The following is a 17,014-nucleotide window of genomic DNA, read 5'->3' on the forward strand; positions in this document are numbered from 1 at the left end:
GATGACTTAGCCTAGATATGCGAGGAATTATAACTTGGGACCATAGTAGAAAGCAGGAAAAGAAGGCAGGGTCCAGTTGGCTTGGGTCAGGCTATTGCAGACAGTAGTTCATCAGAATAGGCCCTAGTACGTCACCGTCTCAACCGACTGGGTTCAATGTACGGCCTCTAAAGCTTTTCCAAATGCACTCTTGACATAGAAATAGAATTCCACTGGCTCTCAAGGTGAAGCAATCCAAGAACCCTGGCAGCCAGGCAGGCAGCGGAGCTGGCATTGATCCGTGGGGCCAGGTGTGCAGTCCTAGAGGTCTGGAACCTTTCGTCAAGGGCTGTAGTTATCTACGTAATGGAGAAGAATGCCTGTGCCTTGCCTGAGAGGGAAATCCAGCATATTCTGGAGTCTCCTGATTAAGTTTGAGTAGAAAAGACATTTCCAGAATGGAGTGGATGAGAACAAGCCTGCTATGAAGGGGATTTGAGATTTGTACACCTTGATATTAGCACCGAATAGTGGAAAATCATGTAGACACTCCCTTAGGATCTGTGACCACAAGGTGGCTTTGAATGTTTTCTCTCTGGACTTGTCTGTTTGTTGGCTTGAAAACTCACAAACATCCAATGTAATTTAAATGACTTTGGTTGTTTTTCTGATAACTGGGATTTTTTTTTTCTGAGACAGAGTTTCTCTACGTAGCTTTGGAGCCTGTCCTGGAACTCACTCTGTAGCCCAGGCTGGCCTCGAACTCACAGAGATCCGCCTGCCTCTGCCTCCCGAGTGCTGGGATTAAAGGCATGCACCACACAGCCCGGCTAATTGGGAAATTTAAAAGTAAATATTTTTATGTAGCTCTGCTTCAATCCAGACCTCAAACAATTTCCACAGATGAAGTTTAAAGGAATACCAAAAAATTCACATTAAAAATTAAAAAGACACACAAAGAAACAAACACTGTCAGTGATTATCAAAACAAACAAACAGCAAAAAACAAAAAAATAAAAACCAAAAATGACTCTCTGGTGATTTCAGATATTAGAATGCCCTTACGTGGAATAAAATCATTTATTATATTTAAATGTGTAAAAGAGGAGCTTAGAACGTGAGCAGGAACAGGAGGCCCTAAGACATAATCACAGAGGTTTGAGAAATGACCAAGGAGGCCCTGAAATAATAACCAAAACAGTTATATTCAGGAGTTAATATTCAGTGGGCACAACCAACACCAGATTAGATGCGGCTGAAGAAAATTAGTCATTTTAAAGACAGGTGCAAGCACACACACACACACACACACACACACACACACACACACACACACACCCCTCCAGAATGTAGTGTTGAGAGATAAAATGATATGAATTATGAAAGAAGTTGAGAGTCACAGGGTAAAATGTAGATTTTCCTTCACACTCACATTGGACTCCCCATAGGAAGAATGTGTAAAGACAGTTTTATAGTTAAATGCTAATAATTCCCTAGAATTATTCGAAATTATTTTTCAAATTTAGGAAATCTAATAATCCAAAGGAAAAGAGGAGAAGGACACACACACACACACACACACACACACACACACACACACACACACACACGGTAGGGGAGAAAACATTAAAAACAGAAAGAAAAGGCACATACCCTATAACAAACGGCCAGCTGATGACTTGTTAGCAGTCCTAACGCAAACGTGAAGACAGCAGAAGACGTATTTATAATGGGCTAAGAACAAGTGTGTGTACCAAGACTAGCAAACTTCTTGGAAGGACGAAACTCCCAGCCTGCTGCCTCTGCGGTGTGTGCTCTCTCAGTACAGAAAAACGCTAGCATGTGCATTCGGGGAGAAAAGGAACGAGAGAATGAAAACCATGCTAAATGTGTGGACCAAATAAAATAGAACTCTATGAAGTAATGATAAAAAATATCCATATCCATTTTTGTCTATGTACCCATGTGTATGGAGTGTCAGATGGGCTAAAACCAACATTCCGACTAACAGCAGCAGACAGGGAGGGAGGGATTGGAACCCAGGCCTGCTAAGACTAGAGTGAAGATGTTGGCTAGCTCTGGGTTTCAGTCCATAGTCCTGGTAACCATTAGGAGAAACTAGACAGAGCAAGAAACTCCCAAGCAAGCAACACAAGAAAAGAAAGGAAAAAGACGATCATCTTAATTTACACAGAGACAAGAAGAAGGTGGGTCAGGAGGCACAGGGAGAGGATAAGATGGATCAGCTGGAATCCAAGTGAGAACAGAGGAGCAATGAAGCCACATACATGTTAATCATAGTACATAAACATACACCCCCCCCCCCAAACACAAGCTAAGGAGCCCAGCTATCAAGTGGATCTTTACAAAGTCTGCCATTAAAACAAAAGGTTTACCAGCAAAGGATGCTGACCCAAAGATAAAGCTACACTGGGAGGCACTGACTAAAATAAGATGGAGCCTTTCCAACAAAATCGTATATAGGCAAAGTGTCTATAAGGTCAGAAAAGGCCGCGTTATAATGGTAAAGGCTTCTGGTACCTGGGCAGATAGTAGCACTACTAAGCCTACATGTCCCTAATCACATAGTCTCAACATTAAGCAAAAGTTCAATGAAAACCATAAGAAACTGAAAAACTTGTGACACTGTGGGAGATTTATAAAAACAGTTTGCTCAGTAAATGTTGGAAAAATGCAGAGGAAAAAAATTAGAAACACAGAAAAGTTGAGCAGCGTGTGACCAGGTGACCTGACACTTATTGAACTTCAAATTTATATTTGCATGTCTTCTTGGGATGATCTATATTTGCATATCCTTCTTAGGATAATGAGGAAATGCTGGCCTAAAAGTTGGCTGCCTAGAACGTGAAGGGATTGGGCTTTCCCAGACCACCTCTGTGGTTAAGAATGCAGATATAACCAAGCCACCTGTCTTAGTTACTTTTCAATTGCCGTGACAAAGCAGCATGATGAAGGTGGCTTACAAAAGATGTTTAATTTGGGGCTCAGGATTGTAGAGGGGCTGGAGTCCATGACTATCATGGCAGGGAGCATGGCAGCAGGCAGGCAGGCAGGCATGGTCCGAGAGCAGTAGCTGAGAGTTTACATCCTTATCTGCAAGTAGGAGGAATGAGTGGGACTTATGGAACCTTAAAGTTGTCCCCAGTGACACACCTCCTCCAGCTAGACCACACCTCCTGATCCTTCCCAAACAGTTCCACCAAATAGGGATCAAACTGTCAAACATATAAGCCCATGGGGGACATTTTCATTCAAACCACTACACAACTCAATGTGTTTGTAAACAATAACATTTGTAAAACTTCAAAATCCATGGGGCCCTATTGGGCATCTACTGTCAATCTTAGGTCCGTTTGTATCGAAATAGCTCTGGATATAACCAACGCCATTTTCTTAGGTTCTATGAATTTGCCCATTCTGGGGGCAATCACAGGGGTCCTACAACACGAAAGGCTTTTCTGTAGTGGTGGTTTTGATTGTTTACATTTTTCTTTAATAGATCTACCTGTATTCTCTATGAAAAATAATGTAAACACTACAGATTTTAATGTAACAAAAAAAAGGAAAGAAAAAACTTCAAGCAGTTCACACATTTTAGACAAGTGCTCTCCCCTTGGCTACCTCCCTAGCCATTCCGTGGCTGGTTTCTATTTTTAGAGAGTGTGGTTGGTTTAGGATGGTGTGACTCTGAGGAGTGATGGACCGTGAGGGACACATGTTTCCAGAGCAGTTATCCTGTACCAAGGACCAGGTTTTCACTCTCCTTTATTGCTTTCAATGTGCTAGGGATAATTTTTAAAAGATATTTATTTTCTCAAGGGTCTGAAGGTCACAAGTTCAAAGTCAGGGTGTGGGCAGGGCTAAATTCTGTGATTTCTCTCTGGCTAGTCCTGTCCTAGCAGTCCTCTGGTGCTGTTTCATAGGATGGTTCATCCTTCCCTTTGGGCACATCTCTAGTGCCCCCTCTGAATCCTAGTCATTTTTTGAACACACCAGTCAGATTGGATTAAGGATCTACCCACAGGCAAGAACATTTTAACTCGACTCTTTAACAGCTGTCTTGTGAGATGTTGGGGGTTAGGGTTTCAGTTGGTGAACTGGGGGAGGGGTACCACTTCGGCACTAACAACTGTTTGGGGAAAGTGGGAAGTTGGAGACTCATAAGTCAAGCAACTGTTGAAGGCCATGTGCTCACTCAGCTTCACAGGTGATGGGCGCACACAGCCATATTCATCTGAATGGCTTGGAGACCTATCCTCCCCTGAGAAAGCACAGCCCCACACCTGCGGGTGCTACGGAAGATGGAAAAGGAGAATTTAAAAAAAAAGAAAGGAAGGAAGGAAGGAGGAAGGGGGAGTGAGGGAGAGAGGGAGGAAAGGAAGAAAACAGGGAGAGGTGAGTCAGCAGCTAAAAGGACTTCAGAGGACCCAGGTTCAGTTCCCAGCACCCATGTCAAGTGGCTCCAAGTCTAGGGAATCCAGCGTCCTCTTCTGGAATCCTTGGGCTGGTGCCAAGGACACACAGAGCATGTGCACACGAAGACACACAAGCACGTCTTTCTTTACTTGTTTCAGCAAAAACAAACCCAGAAACTGACCAAAGCCAAGAAGCACGGCGATCAGACTTCACGGTGTGCTGGCAATCCATCCTGGGAAACACCAGAGCTGTCCAGGCTGGGCTGTCCTGCAGGCTCCCCTTCAGAGCTCAGCTTTGAGCAAAGACTGGAGCTTTAGCTAAGGCGCTATAAAAGACCAGCAGTTTAGCATCAGCAGAAAACCACCTGTCTGGGAGGAGCAGGGTGTGACTTTTAGAGGAAGACAGTAGCAAGTGTTGGGCCCCGAAAATGAGGGATCCACAGGCTGACTCTTCTCATTTGTTAGTGCCTGCTGCCCTCTGCTGGCCAGATAGGGAACCACCAAGACTCAACAGAACACGCTACTTCTCCACAGTGCACACAGCTCTGAGTGTGGAAACACTTGGTGTGACAGGCCTGTGGGTCTACCCTCTCTAAACTCCACACTGTTTTTAAATAACAGCACGGCCTACTTCACTTTTTGCATACTGTGTATAGCTGTTTCAATACTTTCTTAATACATTTTATCCTAGAAAGAAAACCAGAAACAAAACCTTATTACAACTGCTGCCTTCTCAAAAAAAAAAAAAAAAAAAAGTTTGCCCTGATCAGCAAATATGGTGACTAGAAGCCAAGCCTTGGTGATTAAACAAAGCACAGGTTTGCTTATCACTTCATGTTTCCAAAACAATCATCGAGTTAGTTTAATAAGATAGGTTTCAACCTTTTAAAACTATGATTTGCTGTGCGATAACCTGGGGAATCCCACCGTTTGGTTACAGTGCTTTTGAAAACATAATATTGATTTTCAACCAAAGCAAAATCAGAAGCAGTGGTACAGGACTATAATTCCAGCTACGTGGGAAGTTGAACGGGAGGATTGCAAGTTCAAAGCTTGCCTGAGTTACAGAGTTCAAAGTCAGCCTCGCCTATTGCCATTACTGTTTGGATGCCCACCAGAACTGGATGGAGAGACCCTGTTGCTGAAGACACCATGCTCTGTCTGCAGGACGTAGAGAATTACGCTTGGGACCTGGCCGGAAGCTTCTTCCCTAATGACTGGTTTATAAAGTGCTCTGCAGGCTTCTGGAGACATTGTCATAAATGGTGTGACCCAACTGTAGACCCCGTGTGCTACCTTCCAGGCAAGTTCTACCCATGGTGTGATAGCAGCATGACTGTTATGGTAATCAGTCGCTTTCTGGACATGAGGCCTGCTTCTTAGGAGTGAATCCACATCTTTGATTATAAACCTAGTCAAAATCCCTGGTGGGGAATCGTCTGCTGGTTTTTGTGAAACGGACATTATATGTCTGCCGAAATGCCTTCAACATACCCGTGTTGGTGTTTATAGATTTGTTCTGATGTCAACAGTAGCTGGAGAAGCTTCTTTGCAGTGGTCACAATGACTACATGAGACCTCTAACTGGCCAAAGTGCTGAGAATCAGTGGCTGCTGAATGCTCAACCTTAAATGGGACATCTTTGTCACCCCCTGCAAGACTTGAGAAATGTCATGGAATGGGGGAAGAACGCAAGAGCTGATGGGCGGGGTGGAGCGTTGTGGACTGCTGTCCTCAGCTATGATACAGCCAGTGTACTCTTGAACTCCCAGAGGCTGTGGTCACTCATACAAGATCGGGCTCATCAGCATTCTATCATGGGCAGGAAATGCTTGCAAGTCCCCTCCCCTCTCAGGGATTAATAAGCAGTTAATGGTTGTTGGGGACTAGAGGGGTTATAACCAGTGGTGTAACCAGTAAAGGTGCCCGTTCTCCTGCAAACTAGTCCCTTACCCATATTCCGGGATGGAACCCTAGTGAAGTCATTGGTTTACACACATGCATACACATTCATACACAACATTTCATACATGCATGAAAATATCACAATGGAACCAATCATTATGTATAATTCATATATTCTAATAAAAAAACTAATAAAAAAATAGAGCCAGTCTGGGCAACTTAGTGAGATCCAGCCTCGAAATAAAGTCAACCTAGCTCGTTGGCAAGGCACATGCTCAGCATGCCAAAGGCCTCGCTCGGGTTCAGTCCTTGGCACACAGGTTCCTTCAAAGCCCCCCCAAATCAGTGGGTTGTGCTTTTAGAAATACTGCTTTGTTAAGCATATTTGTTACTGGAGAATGTTCAAAGGCCATAAAGGATCCCCTAGAGCTGAGAAGTGTTAAGAAAACACCCGAAGAAGCCATTCTCTCTGAGAGCACCTGGAATCCCAGACAGTGCGCAGATGTGTGAATGGAGAGGTGCAGGGGCCGCAGAGTCCTTCCCGATGCTGTCACCGAGCCGTCGTCTGAAGTGTGCTGTTGGAGGTAAACACTGTACCTTCGACCCCAGAACACAATAATACCAATTTCCCCAGCTTTACACAGCCAGGGACCCATGTCTACCCACCCCAGCCTGCTGAGGTCACCATGACGGCCCCTTTTAGCTGTCCACACATTCTCCCTCGTGATCTCTCTGTGACCTTGTTCTAGCAGACTTCCTTCTATGTGCAGTGACTGAGTTCAGCCATCTGCTCTTCACTTCCTGTCTTCTCCAGGGAGTCTGTCTTGTTCTTTGCTGTGTCCTTAGTACCTGGCGAGTATCTGCGTGTCCACAAGTGAGTGAATTGACTGAGCTAAGGAAGACATCCAGACATGAATGACATGAAGGTGGTCCATGCAAGGTCAAGCATGGAGCTTATTCCCGAAGTGGAAGCAAGTTCTAGCCTTGATCGTGGCGGAGAGGGCTGTGACTAGAGTCAGGTGACAGGTGGAGTCCCAGCTGCACCCTTCTCTTGGATCTGCACTAACTCTTACAATGACTCCGCACAGTTGACAGAGGAACATCAGAACAGCTCCAGAGCCTGGACTGCTGGCCACTGCTTGGAGGTGGAGGCCAGAGTCATGAAGGGACACCAGCCACCGGGTGGGCTGTCCGTCAGTGTGTGGGTCCTGGTCCAGCCAGTCTGAGCATTCTCCAGCAGCAGGCTAATCCCTGGCCCGCCCTGAGCCCATCTCCATTGCCCTTGTCAGACAATAAGAACCTGAGCAAGGACAATCGGTCACTTGGGGAAGCTGGACGAGAGCTGTCCCCGAGAGAGGTAGGGAAGGTGAAATGCTTGCGTGACCTGGGGCAGGAGCATTTGCCTCTGATGAGTGAGCTGCTGGCCTGCTTTATTCTCTGTCATTGGTGGTCCTTCTCTTAGCATTGGGTCCCAGCCACTGGCAGAGGAACCACCCTGGCGACAAGGTCAGCAGAAAGGAATGGAGCAAGGACTCCCTGGGCCACCTCAGGGCAGAGTGACCTGCGGATTCTTGAGGAAGAAGGCCACTTTCTGGGCCACAGCATCCAGCTCACTTGGGCTGGCTGACTGCAGGAGGTTGCTCTTCGGGACAAAATAGTGTTTCAGAAAGTGCTGGCTCACACATCTGTGCAGCTTCCGGACCAGGCGGAGGAGCGCTTGATGGAAGACCTGCCAGTCCTTGAGGTGTGGGTACTTCTCACATGTCCAGAAGAGCACTGTCTGTGGATGAAAGATGGTGGGAACAAGTTGAGTATTCGTGGCTCTGGGAGGAGAAGCAAGGCATCCTGGGAAAACTGGATTCACCAGGAATCCATGACCCATTGCCTCACCAGAGCCTGGGGCTTACCTAGCTGGCTCACACCTCCCAGTTACTCTCTTTCCCTTTCCTCTGCCACCTTGACCAACAACACTCTCCCAGTGAGTCATACCCTGCTTCAAGCAGAGGCCCTCTGCCTCCCAGCATACAGGGAACATGGAAGCCCTCATCTCCTGGATGGGAGAGATCTGTCAACATGGCAGCCTCCTCTTTCCCTCTCTGCATCCACCGCTCTCACGGGTCTCTGCCTCCTAGGAGCCCTAGAGGATCGATTCCCCTCTTTGCAGGCGGCCTCTTGGCATGGGGTCATAGCCCTCCTGCTCTCCCATGGCGGTCTCCCCTCTGGCAAGTCCAGGCACCCCGATAAATTCCTCTCTTCTCACTCATTCCTTGCCTCCACCTACTCCAGTCGGGAGTCTTCGGCCATTAATCCTGAAGGCTGCTCTCCTAGCCCAAGATCTCCAGGGCTCCAATGGCAGGGCAGGCCTTTTTCTGCCTCACCTCTTCTCACTTTCAGTGGGTCAGACAGTTGGCCACACCCTCCCTCCCTAACCACTGTTCTTCCGGCCTCTAAGACAGTGCTCTCCTAGGCTTTCTCCTCGCATCCCGGCTACTCCAATGCTCGGCACCCACCAATGTCTGCTCGGCCTTGGGGTCTCTAAGGACCCTCCCTCCCCCACCCGCCCGCCCCTTCTGCTCTTGCCCCTCCCCTGCCTGGTGCTCAGTAAGATGGAGGACTCACACCGGCACCTTCTCCAGCCCAGACTCTGCTCCTGACCTGCTTAGTCTTGGGTATTGGAAAGTTACCTCCGTTTCAACACGCCCAGACTGAACTCATGGCCTTTCCCACAAACCTGCTCTGCCTCTAGACCTGCTGATCCAGTCAGCTGGGCCAGACACAGCCTGGGGCTGCATCCGCAACCCAACCCGCTCATCTTCCTGCTCATTGGTCTCTCAGGCCTGCCACTCAGCTTCATGCCCCTCCCACTGTCCTCTCCACCACGCATCTCATCCTCTTTGGCAGCCGGGTTAACCTGTGTGTGCCTATCCCAATTACCAGCAGCCAATCTGTAGGTTTTTTTTTTTTTTTAAGTATAAATCCTCATTATTTTTATTTGTTTGTTTTATCTAAATAACAGTTCCTCTCACTCTTGGTTAACTAAGATACAAAACAGGGTCTCACTTTGTAGCCCTGGCTGACCTGGAGCTGTGTAGACCAGGCTGGCCTCATATTCACAGACATCCTCCTGCTTCTGCCTCCTGAGTGCTGGACTTAAAGGTAAGCGCCACCACCGCCTGGCTAAGGTTGCAGTTCGTAACATGTTCTGTGAGGTTTGGTCCCTGCCTTGCTGGCCAGCCTTTCGACAGACAGGTGTCAAGAACGATGTGGAACCAGCCCAAGCGCCAGGAGTGGATGGCCAGGGCACACAGAGCACAAAGACACAATGGAAGACTGTTCATCCAGAAAGAATGGAACCCTGTCCTCTACAGCAAAATGGCTGGAAGCAAAATGGAAGGACATGTGTTAAGTCAAATGTGCCAGACGCAGAAAGACAAACACAGCACGGTCCTTCTCACGCGGGGAAACTGAAGGGTGAAGCAGATCTGAACGTGGTGTGCTGAGGACTGGGAACTGGGAAAGGGGCGGGGGTAAAGGGGGGCAGTGCAAAGGGAGGTGGATGTGATTGGCGCACCCTCTCCACATGTATAAAAATGTCACACCAAACCCAATGAGTATAGGCAACTAAACACAGCAATCAAAAATAACAGCATCAATTTGAAAAGAATTTGAAGTCCTGGATGAATGAAGAGCACTTGCTGCCCATTCAGAGGACCCGAGTTCAGTTCCCAGAACCCTCTTCTGACCTCCTCAGGCACCTGCACATATGTGGCATATACTCACATAGACACATACACATAAATAAAAAATAATAATACATATTTAAAATTTTAAAGAGTGGATAATCTCTTCAACTAAAGGGGACCTGGGAAAAGTGGGGAGGCAGGGAGGGAGGGAGGGAGAGAGAGAGAGAGAGAGAGAGAGAGAATACACACACACACACACACACACACACACACACACACACACACACACAGAGAATGAAACTGACCACACTTCTCACATGATACAAAATTAACTCAAAATAGATTGGGTGCTAAAATACAAGGCCTGAAATTATGGAACTAGAGAAAGTGGGGTGATGCTTCGTGGTGTTAGCACAGGCAAAGATTTTCCAGAGAAGACCCAACAGTACAGGCAACAAAGGGGAAAATGGATGCTGTGGACACACTGAACTCGGAGGCGTCTGCACTGCAGAGCAGTCACCAGGGTGAGGTGCAGTGTGAGGGAATGTTAGCAAGCTGTACTCCTAAGGGGGTCAATAGTCAGAACACACACAGCTCAACAGCAAAGGAACAAACGACACCATGAAAAGTGGAAAAGTGAGAGCAAGTGCCATTTCTCCAAAGAAAATGCACAAATGGACAAGTATCTAAGTCCCTGTCTTCAGGGAAATGCGGGACAAAACCACAGTGAGATGCCTGCCACCTTACCAGTGAGACACAACACCCAGGCTGTTGTGAAAAAGACAAAAATGAGCCGGGCATTGAGAGCACACGCCTTTAATCCCAGCACTCGGGAGGCAGAGGCAGGCGGATCTCTGAGTTCGTGGCCAGCCTGGTCTACAGAGGGAGTTCCAGGACAGCCAGGGCTACACAGAGAAACCCTGTCTCAAAAAAGAGCAAAATGGAGTAAAGTGAGAAGACAGTAAGGACAGGGGCACTCATATAAATTAGTGTAGCTTTTGTGGAAAACAGGTGGGAGGTTCCTACAAAACTTAAAATTTGGGTATGCATACCAAGGAAATGAAATTAGAACATTAAAGAGCTACCGACACTCTGGCTACTGCAGTATTGTTCACAATAGCCAAGAAAAAAAGTGACCAACCTAGGTGTCCATCAACAAAAGACTAGAGAAGATGTGGTAGGCCGACACTACCTCATCTACTACTCAGCCACCAAACCACGAGTGAAATCCCGCCGTGCACAGCAACATGGAGGAAATGGAGGAGCTTCTGCTGAGTGAGATAAGAAAGGAAGGGGAGGACAGACACTGTGTGCTCCCGGTCACGTGTGCACAAATACGGTGAGGACAGAGGGACAAAGGAGGGTAGGGTGGAATGCAAAAACCCCCGGAGGGATAGTTTAAAACTCGCCAGTGAAGCAAGGGCCTGCTGCGGCTGAAAGCAATTCTTTCGGTTTTGAAATAACTGGAAGAGTTCAAAGCCCCCAACCAGAAGGCAGAATAAACATCTGACACGCTGATCGCGGGGGTTTTACGTGGTGGATGGTCTGTGTGTCTCCAGTTACTATTCCACACCTCACAAATACTATGTGATACAAGGTGTTAATCCATACAGTAAGTCATCCCTAATGTCACATCAAACAAGAAGGGAAGGGAGAGAAGAGGAGAAGAAAAGGGAAGTCAGGAAGGGAGGGAAGAAAGCCAAGTCGCTATCACCCCTGGCAGGTGTGGGACACACAGCTGGGGTTTATGTGTCACCATGCGCAGAAAAGCATGCAGTGTGGAAACCCTGGGATTGAAAACCGTTCCCACGGCCCCATCCTGATCCCATCACACACTGGGACCCACCTAGAGACGGTTGCCCTGACTCCCCCCCACCACACCCCGTGTTCACCTGCAGGTGGTGGGTGGTGATGACTGGCCTCTGCCCGGGACACCACACATCCTCCTTCAGCTGCCTCAGGACCTGAAAGCATCGCCTGCGGCAGCCCCCATCCTCATCCAGCTGCTCAAACAGCACCCGTTCTGCCTGGGGGAAACTCAGCTGCCAGTGATAACTGGACCGGGCCACCAAGTTGAACCCAAATGACTGAAAAAGACAAAAGGATTGGGAACATGCGAAACACGATTCAGGCTAAAGGAGAGAGCAGCTCACATAGCTTGAAGGACCCAGGGCCCACAGCATATGGTATGTCTATGTGAAGGAATATTATTCAGCCGATAAAAAGGATCAAATCCAGCCATTCACAGGAACACGGGCGGAATTAGAGGATAATGTGTAACGGGCAGCAATGCAGAAAAAGACAAACACATATTGAATATTCTCACTCACATGTGGATGGCAAAACATAGAGGCCGAAAGGGCATCGTGGAGAAACACAAGGCACCCTGAGTCCATGCAGGGAGCAGGGGGAGGCTCAGGCCACTTTAAGGCAGCTGCTTCTGCCCCTGTCAGAGCCGCTGAGGACTTTTCAGCCTTCACCTAGGTCCCTGGGCTCTGTCCCATGCTCATTCTGCAGGCCCAGGGTTTCTGATAGGAAACCTGCTTTTCTGACAAGCTCATGGGTGATGCTGCCACTGGGGGAGCGGGTGGGGGGGGGCGGGGAGGGGGGCAGCAGACACGTTGGAAGAGCAGCTCTAAGGAAACATGCCCCCCCCCCTGCGCCCCCCACAGTAAGCCGTCACATGGTCAGTAATGAGATGGGCAAAGCTGTCAGCCCTCCACAGAACGAGCCCCGCCTGGTCACCCGTACCTTGATGCACTCCACTCTCTCTGGGGAAGGCCACCGCTTCAGACACCTAGGCCACTGGGCTTTCTCGGACCAGGCGGTGGGGATCTCCACAGTAGGGGCCAGCTCGAGCTCCACCTGGCCTGTGGACGTTTCCATGGCAACCCAAACAGCAGCTCGGTTTGCTAGCACACTGACCTTGCCTGATGGGAACCAACCAGAGAGACCCTTGGTAAGAGAAAGTCTTTGCTTTACACACAAGCAGCAGGGCAGGGCAGGAACGAGTGAGCAGACACTGTGGACAGCTGCCGGGGTGTCTGTCACACAGTGTCAGCTCTGTTGACACCAGACAGTCAGCTTGTCACAGCCTGGCCGGGAAAGCTCATGGTCAGTGGGCTCTTTGCTTTTCCTCCTCATTCCTCCAAAGCTTTTTCCATTTAAAGTGATAGATTCCTTTCAGGAGGTTCAACGAGGGGAGTCGCGGGAAGACAGAAAAGGATCATACTGGCTCCTGAGACGCCATCTAACACGTCCACATCACCTCGATGCCGGTTTGGGAGGGAAGGCAGGCGAGAGTAAGGGCAGAGCTCTTCACTCTGACGTCAGGATTTTGCTGAAGGGTGGCTCTGACCCCACCTCCCCCAGGTCCCTTCCAGGGGAGTCCTAATAGCCTGTCTCATCTGAATCAGTCTCACGGATGGTGTTTGCTTCTACCATCCATCTCAGGAGCCGGCTTCACTCAGAAGTATTTCTCATCCTGAGTCCATCCGATCGTGAAGCCCCTCCGAGCATGTTATAGCTGAGCTTGAAAGGGTCAGGTGAGTGGGAGAGGTTTCCCATTAATTCATTTACCAAGCAGGCAGAGAGGAGGAAATAAGTGTGTGCGGTGAGTTTTCTGGCTCATGAGCCAGACTGCCCTCATTGTCAAAGGGCTCTTCTTTACAAAACAACAGATTATTATTATTATTATTGTTGTTATTATTATTATATGTATGTAGTATGTATATATGTCTGTATGTATGCATGTATGTATGTATGTATCCGAGCACCTGCATGATTTCATGTTCACCACGTGCATGCAGCAGCCTGCAGAAGCATGAAGAGAGCATCAGAGTCCCTGGAACTGATGTTACAGACAGGGTGCTGGGAACTGAACCCCAGTCCTCTACAAGAGCAGCAAACGCCTCTAACCACTGAACCATCTCTCCAGCCCCAGCACCTGGGTGTTTCTGTTTGTTTGGCTTCCTAACCGATAAGAACGAGAGTGTCTTGACCTAAGGTCTGTCATCTCACTCTGCCCTTCTTAGGAGAAAATTTGAAGCTTTTAACTGTGTTTGGCTGCTCGGAGGAAAGCATGCTATTCTGAGCTAGTTAGGATGACTGAGAGTTTACATTTCACCAGAGCAGCCCAGACGAGGCTAGGACACGGAGTGTTGGAGTGTTACTTCAGCTTTGTTTACTGAAACCTCATCACAGGTCTGGCCCAGCTGGACTCACCCATCTCTCCTTTCTCTAGTAGATCTTTTCCAGGTGTTAGGAGTGACTGAACTTGGAGCTAGCCTGCCTGGCCCATACCTTACTTCTGCAGGCGGCTCTGGTGTGTGACCCTCAGCTAGTGACTTATCTGTCAGTCTTTTCATTTTTAAATAGGTACAGAAAAGATTTTTTTTTTTTTATACGAAGTCTCCTGTATCCCAGGCTGGCCTTGAACTTTTGATCCAGCAGAGGATGACCTTGAATTTCTGGTCCTCCTGTCTCCACCTGGCAGAGTGCAAGGATCAGAGGTGTGCACCCACGTGTCTGATGTATGCATGACTGGGGATCGAATCCCGGTTGTTACACATGCCAGGCCAATATTCTGCCAACTAAGCTGCATGTTACCCCAGTCTCAGAGTGTCTCAGAATTAAATAATCCACACAAGTACTTTCTATAAAGTAAACATCTATGAGATGTGACCAGGCTGGAGACTTTCAGAGTTGTTCTGTTTGGACAAGCAAACATTTACAAACGCATCATTTGAGTTCGGCAGCCTGTGTAATTTTCATAATACATGTGTGTGCCTGTGTATGTCTCACTCAGCTGAGGCTGCACACAGTCTGCCAGGCCAAGGCACCATCATTTACCGGGCCAATTTTCTTAGATAGTCATTTAGATTTTTTTTTTTTTCTAGTTGGTTACTATTTTGAAACCCAGGGCAGAAGACATTCTTGGCCATATTTCTTTGTGTGTCTGCAAAAGTTTATTTGTTGAATTGCCAAGTCAGCACATTATAAAAATAAACAATGGACTAATGGCCCTCTAAAAATGAAACACTGATTTTCGCTCCCAAGAACAACATGAAAATGCCTGCTTCACCTGACCCACCCTACACTCAGCAGGAGCACACTTCTCACACTTCACAACTTCTCACACTTCACATAGCTGTTCATCTGCCGGGCGTTTTTAGTATGTATTTTTATTGTTTTGGGGATCCTTTGTCATCGTTGTTTTGGTTTAGAATTATTTTATTTTAATTACATAGTGTGTATGTGACTGTACGTATGCACATATGCATGCAGTACCCAGGGAGGCCAGCAGTGGGTGTCAGATCCCCTGGAGCTGGAGTTACAAGTGGTTAGGAGTCCCCTGAGTCGGGTGCTGGGAATTGAACTCAGGTCCTTTGCAAGCACAGCCATCTTCTTAACCATGTGCCTTTCTCTGGTCCCGATCGTTGATTTTTTAATTTTCTAAGACAGGATCTCACTCTGTAAACCCAGGCTGGCCTCATACTTGTAGTAATCCTCCTGCCTCAGCTTTTCAGTGCTGGAATTACAGGAACCATGCAACCATGCCTTGGCAATCTGCTAGAATTTTTAAAATCTATATTTTTCCTTTTTTTTTTTAAATCATTTATATTCTTCCCTCAAGATTCCTGTTTCTGTGACGTTGGTTTTTCTTTTCTTCCTTCTTTTTTTTTTTTCTGTCTGTTTTGCTTTGTGTGTTATTATTTCTGTTGATCAGCTCACCATTTGTCTTGCCTGGTTTAGAACTACTTCTGTAATTAAGCCAGCTTTTCCACGTGTGCACGTGTGTAGACGCGTGTGCATTTATTCATGTCACCCTCTACTGTGGCTTTTCTGTTTGCAGTTGTTGAGGTGAGTGGGTCCTAAGGCTGCTGGGCTTCTGCTGTAGCAGGTGGGTGCTTTCCAAGCACGCAGCCTCCATACCCTGTGTTCACTCAGATGCTCCGTGTTGCACAGAAATGTGCTGATAACCAGGGTCTTGGGGGGGTAGGGTGGAGGGTGAGCAGTTTGCTGCTTTAAATATGTAATGTTGAGGTTGGGGCAGGGCACAAAACCCACAGCCTGAGATGTGTTCGTCAGGGCTGTAATTTCTCAGTCTCGGAAGTGTTTCCTGAGAATGAATCCCTGCCTTGGGGATTTCATTAACAGATTAGCAGGTCACCCCCCCCCCATCACCACAATGCAAAATGTGACTGGTTACCACTCCCCTTTCACCTTCCCGTGGCCAGCTCACCCGAGAGGTGACAGGTTCTCACTGCGTTTTCCACCAGCGCCCGGAACACCTGGAGGACTTTGGCAGGCACGATGTCCCCCTCTATGTTCACGTCCGCCTGGTGCCACTGCCACAGGGTCTTCACGAACTGCTCAGTCTCCAGCCACTGCTGCAGGCCCTCGGGGTCCCGCAAAGGGCAGGTGAGCTTGGTGCCCTGCAGGGTGTAGTACCGCCAGCGCTGTGTGCGGGCCCCCTTGTATCCCGCGAGGCCTTTCAGAGGGACCGTGACATGGAACAGTCTGGGAGCCAAAACCTGCGGTTAGAAAAGGAGAGACGGGAGCTGATTTCCTGTCACGGGGGAGGTGACAGGCAGAGGGTGCTGACCTGTCCAGCCAGGCAGCTCAAGTGACCGTTCAAGCCCCAGCAATGTGATGAGGTGTACAGAAAGAGACCCGGATTGCTGAGCACTACGGTTCTGTTTCACCACTAACCCATTTGAGGCTGCGCAGACAGAATGACTCAAGGAGTTAGTTCAGGGCTTCGTGAGGCCACAAGTTAAGTATGAAGAAAACCCGGAACCCTGGAGGGACCTTGAGTTTAGGGAAGAAGAAAGGGAAGGGAAATATATCCACTGAGCCACACACACGATCTGGCTGCGCCTCTTCCATCTCCGAAGTCCAACAAGAGGGTACCTACGATACCACTTCCCCAGTGAGCAGCCTAAGGCACAGAGGGGCTTGTGGATCACCCTGGGGCTCTGCCAGCAAGCGGAAGAGCGGAGATTTTAA

The 17,014-nt window shown here is 48.1% G+C and overlaps 1 protein-coding gene across 3 annotated transcripts in view; it reads right to left on the reverse strand.

Moving 5' to 3' along the window:
• Window positions 1-6,476: 6,476 nt before the first annotated feature.
• The window catches only part of Mab21l3 (mab-21 like 3), a 49,274-nt gene continuing 38,736 nt past the window's right edge, over window positions 6,477-17,014 (reverse strand). For all 3 annotated transcript variants that reach the window (XM_052732248.1, XM_052732246.1, XM_052732247.1), the window contains 4 exons: window positions 16,248-16,539; window positions 12,755-12,933; window positions 11,896-12,090; window positions 6,477-8,100 (listed from right to left, as the gene is read on the reverse strand). In XM_052732248.1, the coding sequence (XP_052588208.1) occupies window positions 7,867-8,100; window positions 11,896-12,090; window positions 12,755-12,933; window positions 16,248-16,539 (900 nt within the window). In that variant the 3' untranslated portion in view covers window positions 6,477-7,866. The remainder of the gene's footprint in view (window positions 8,101-11,895; window positions 12,091-12,754; window positions 12,934-16,247; window positions 16,540-17,014) is intronic.

This window comes from Peromyscus californicus, unplaced genomic scaffold (genome assembly GCF_007827085.1).
Source record: "Peromyscus californicus insignis strain IS unplaced genomic scaffold, ASM782708v3 Scaffold_9__1_contigs__length_137607984, whole genome shotgun sequence".
NCBI classification, from domain to species: Eukaryota; Metazoa; Chordata; class Mammalia; order Rodentia; family Cricetidae; genus Peromyscus; species Peromyscus californicus.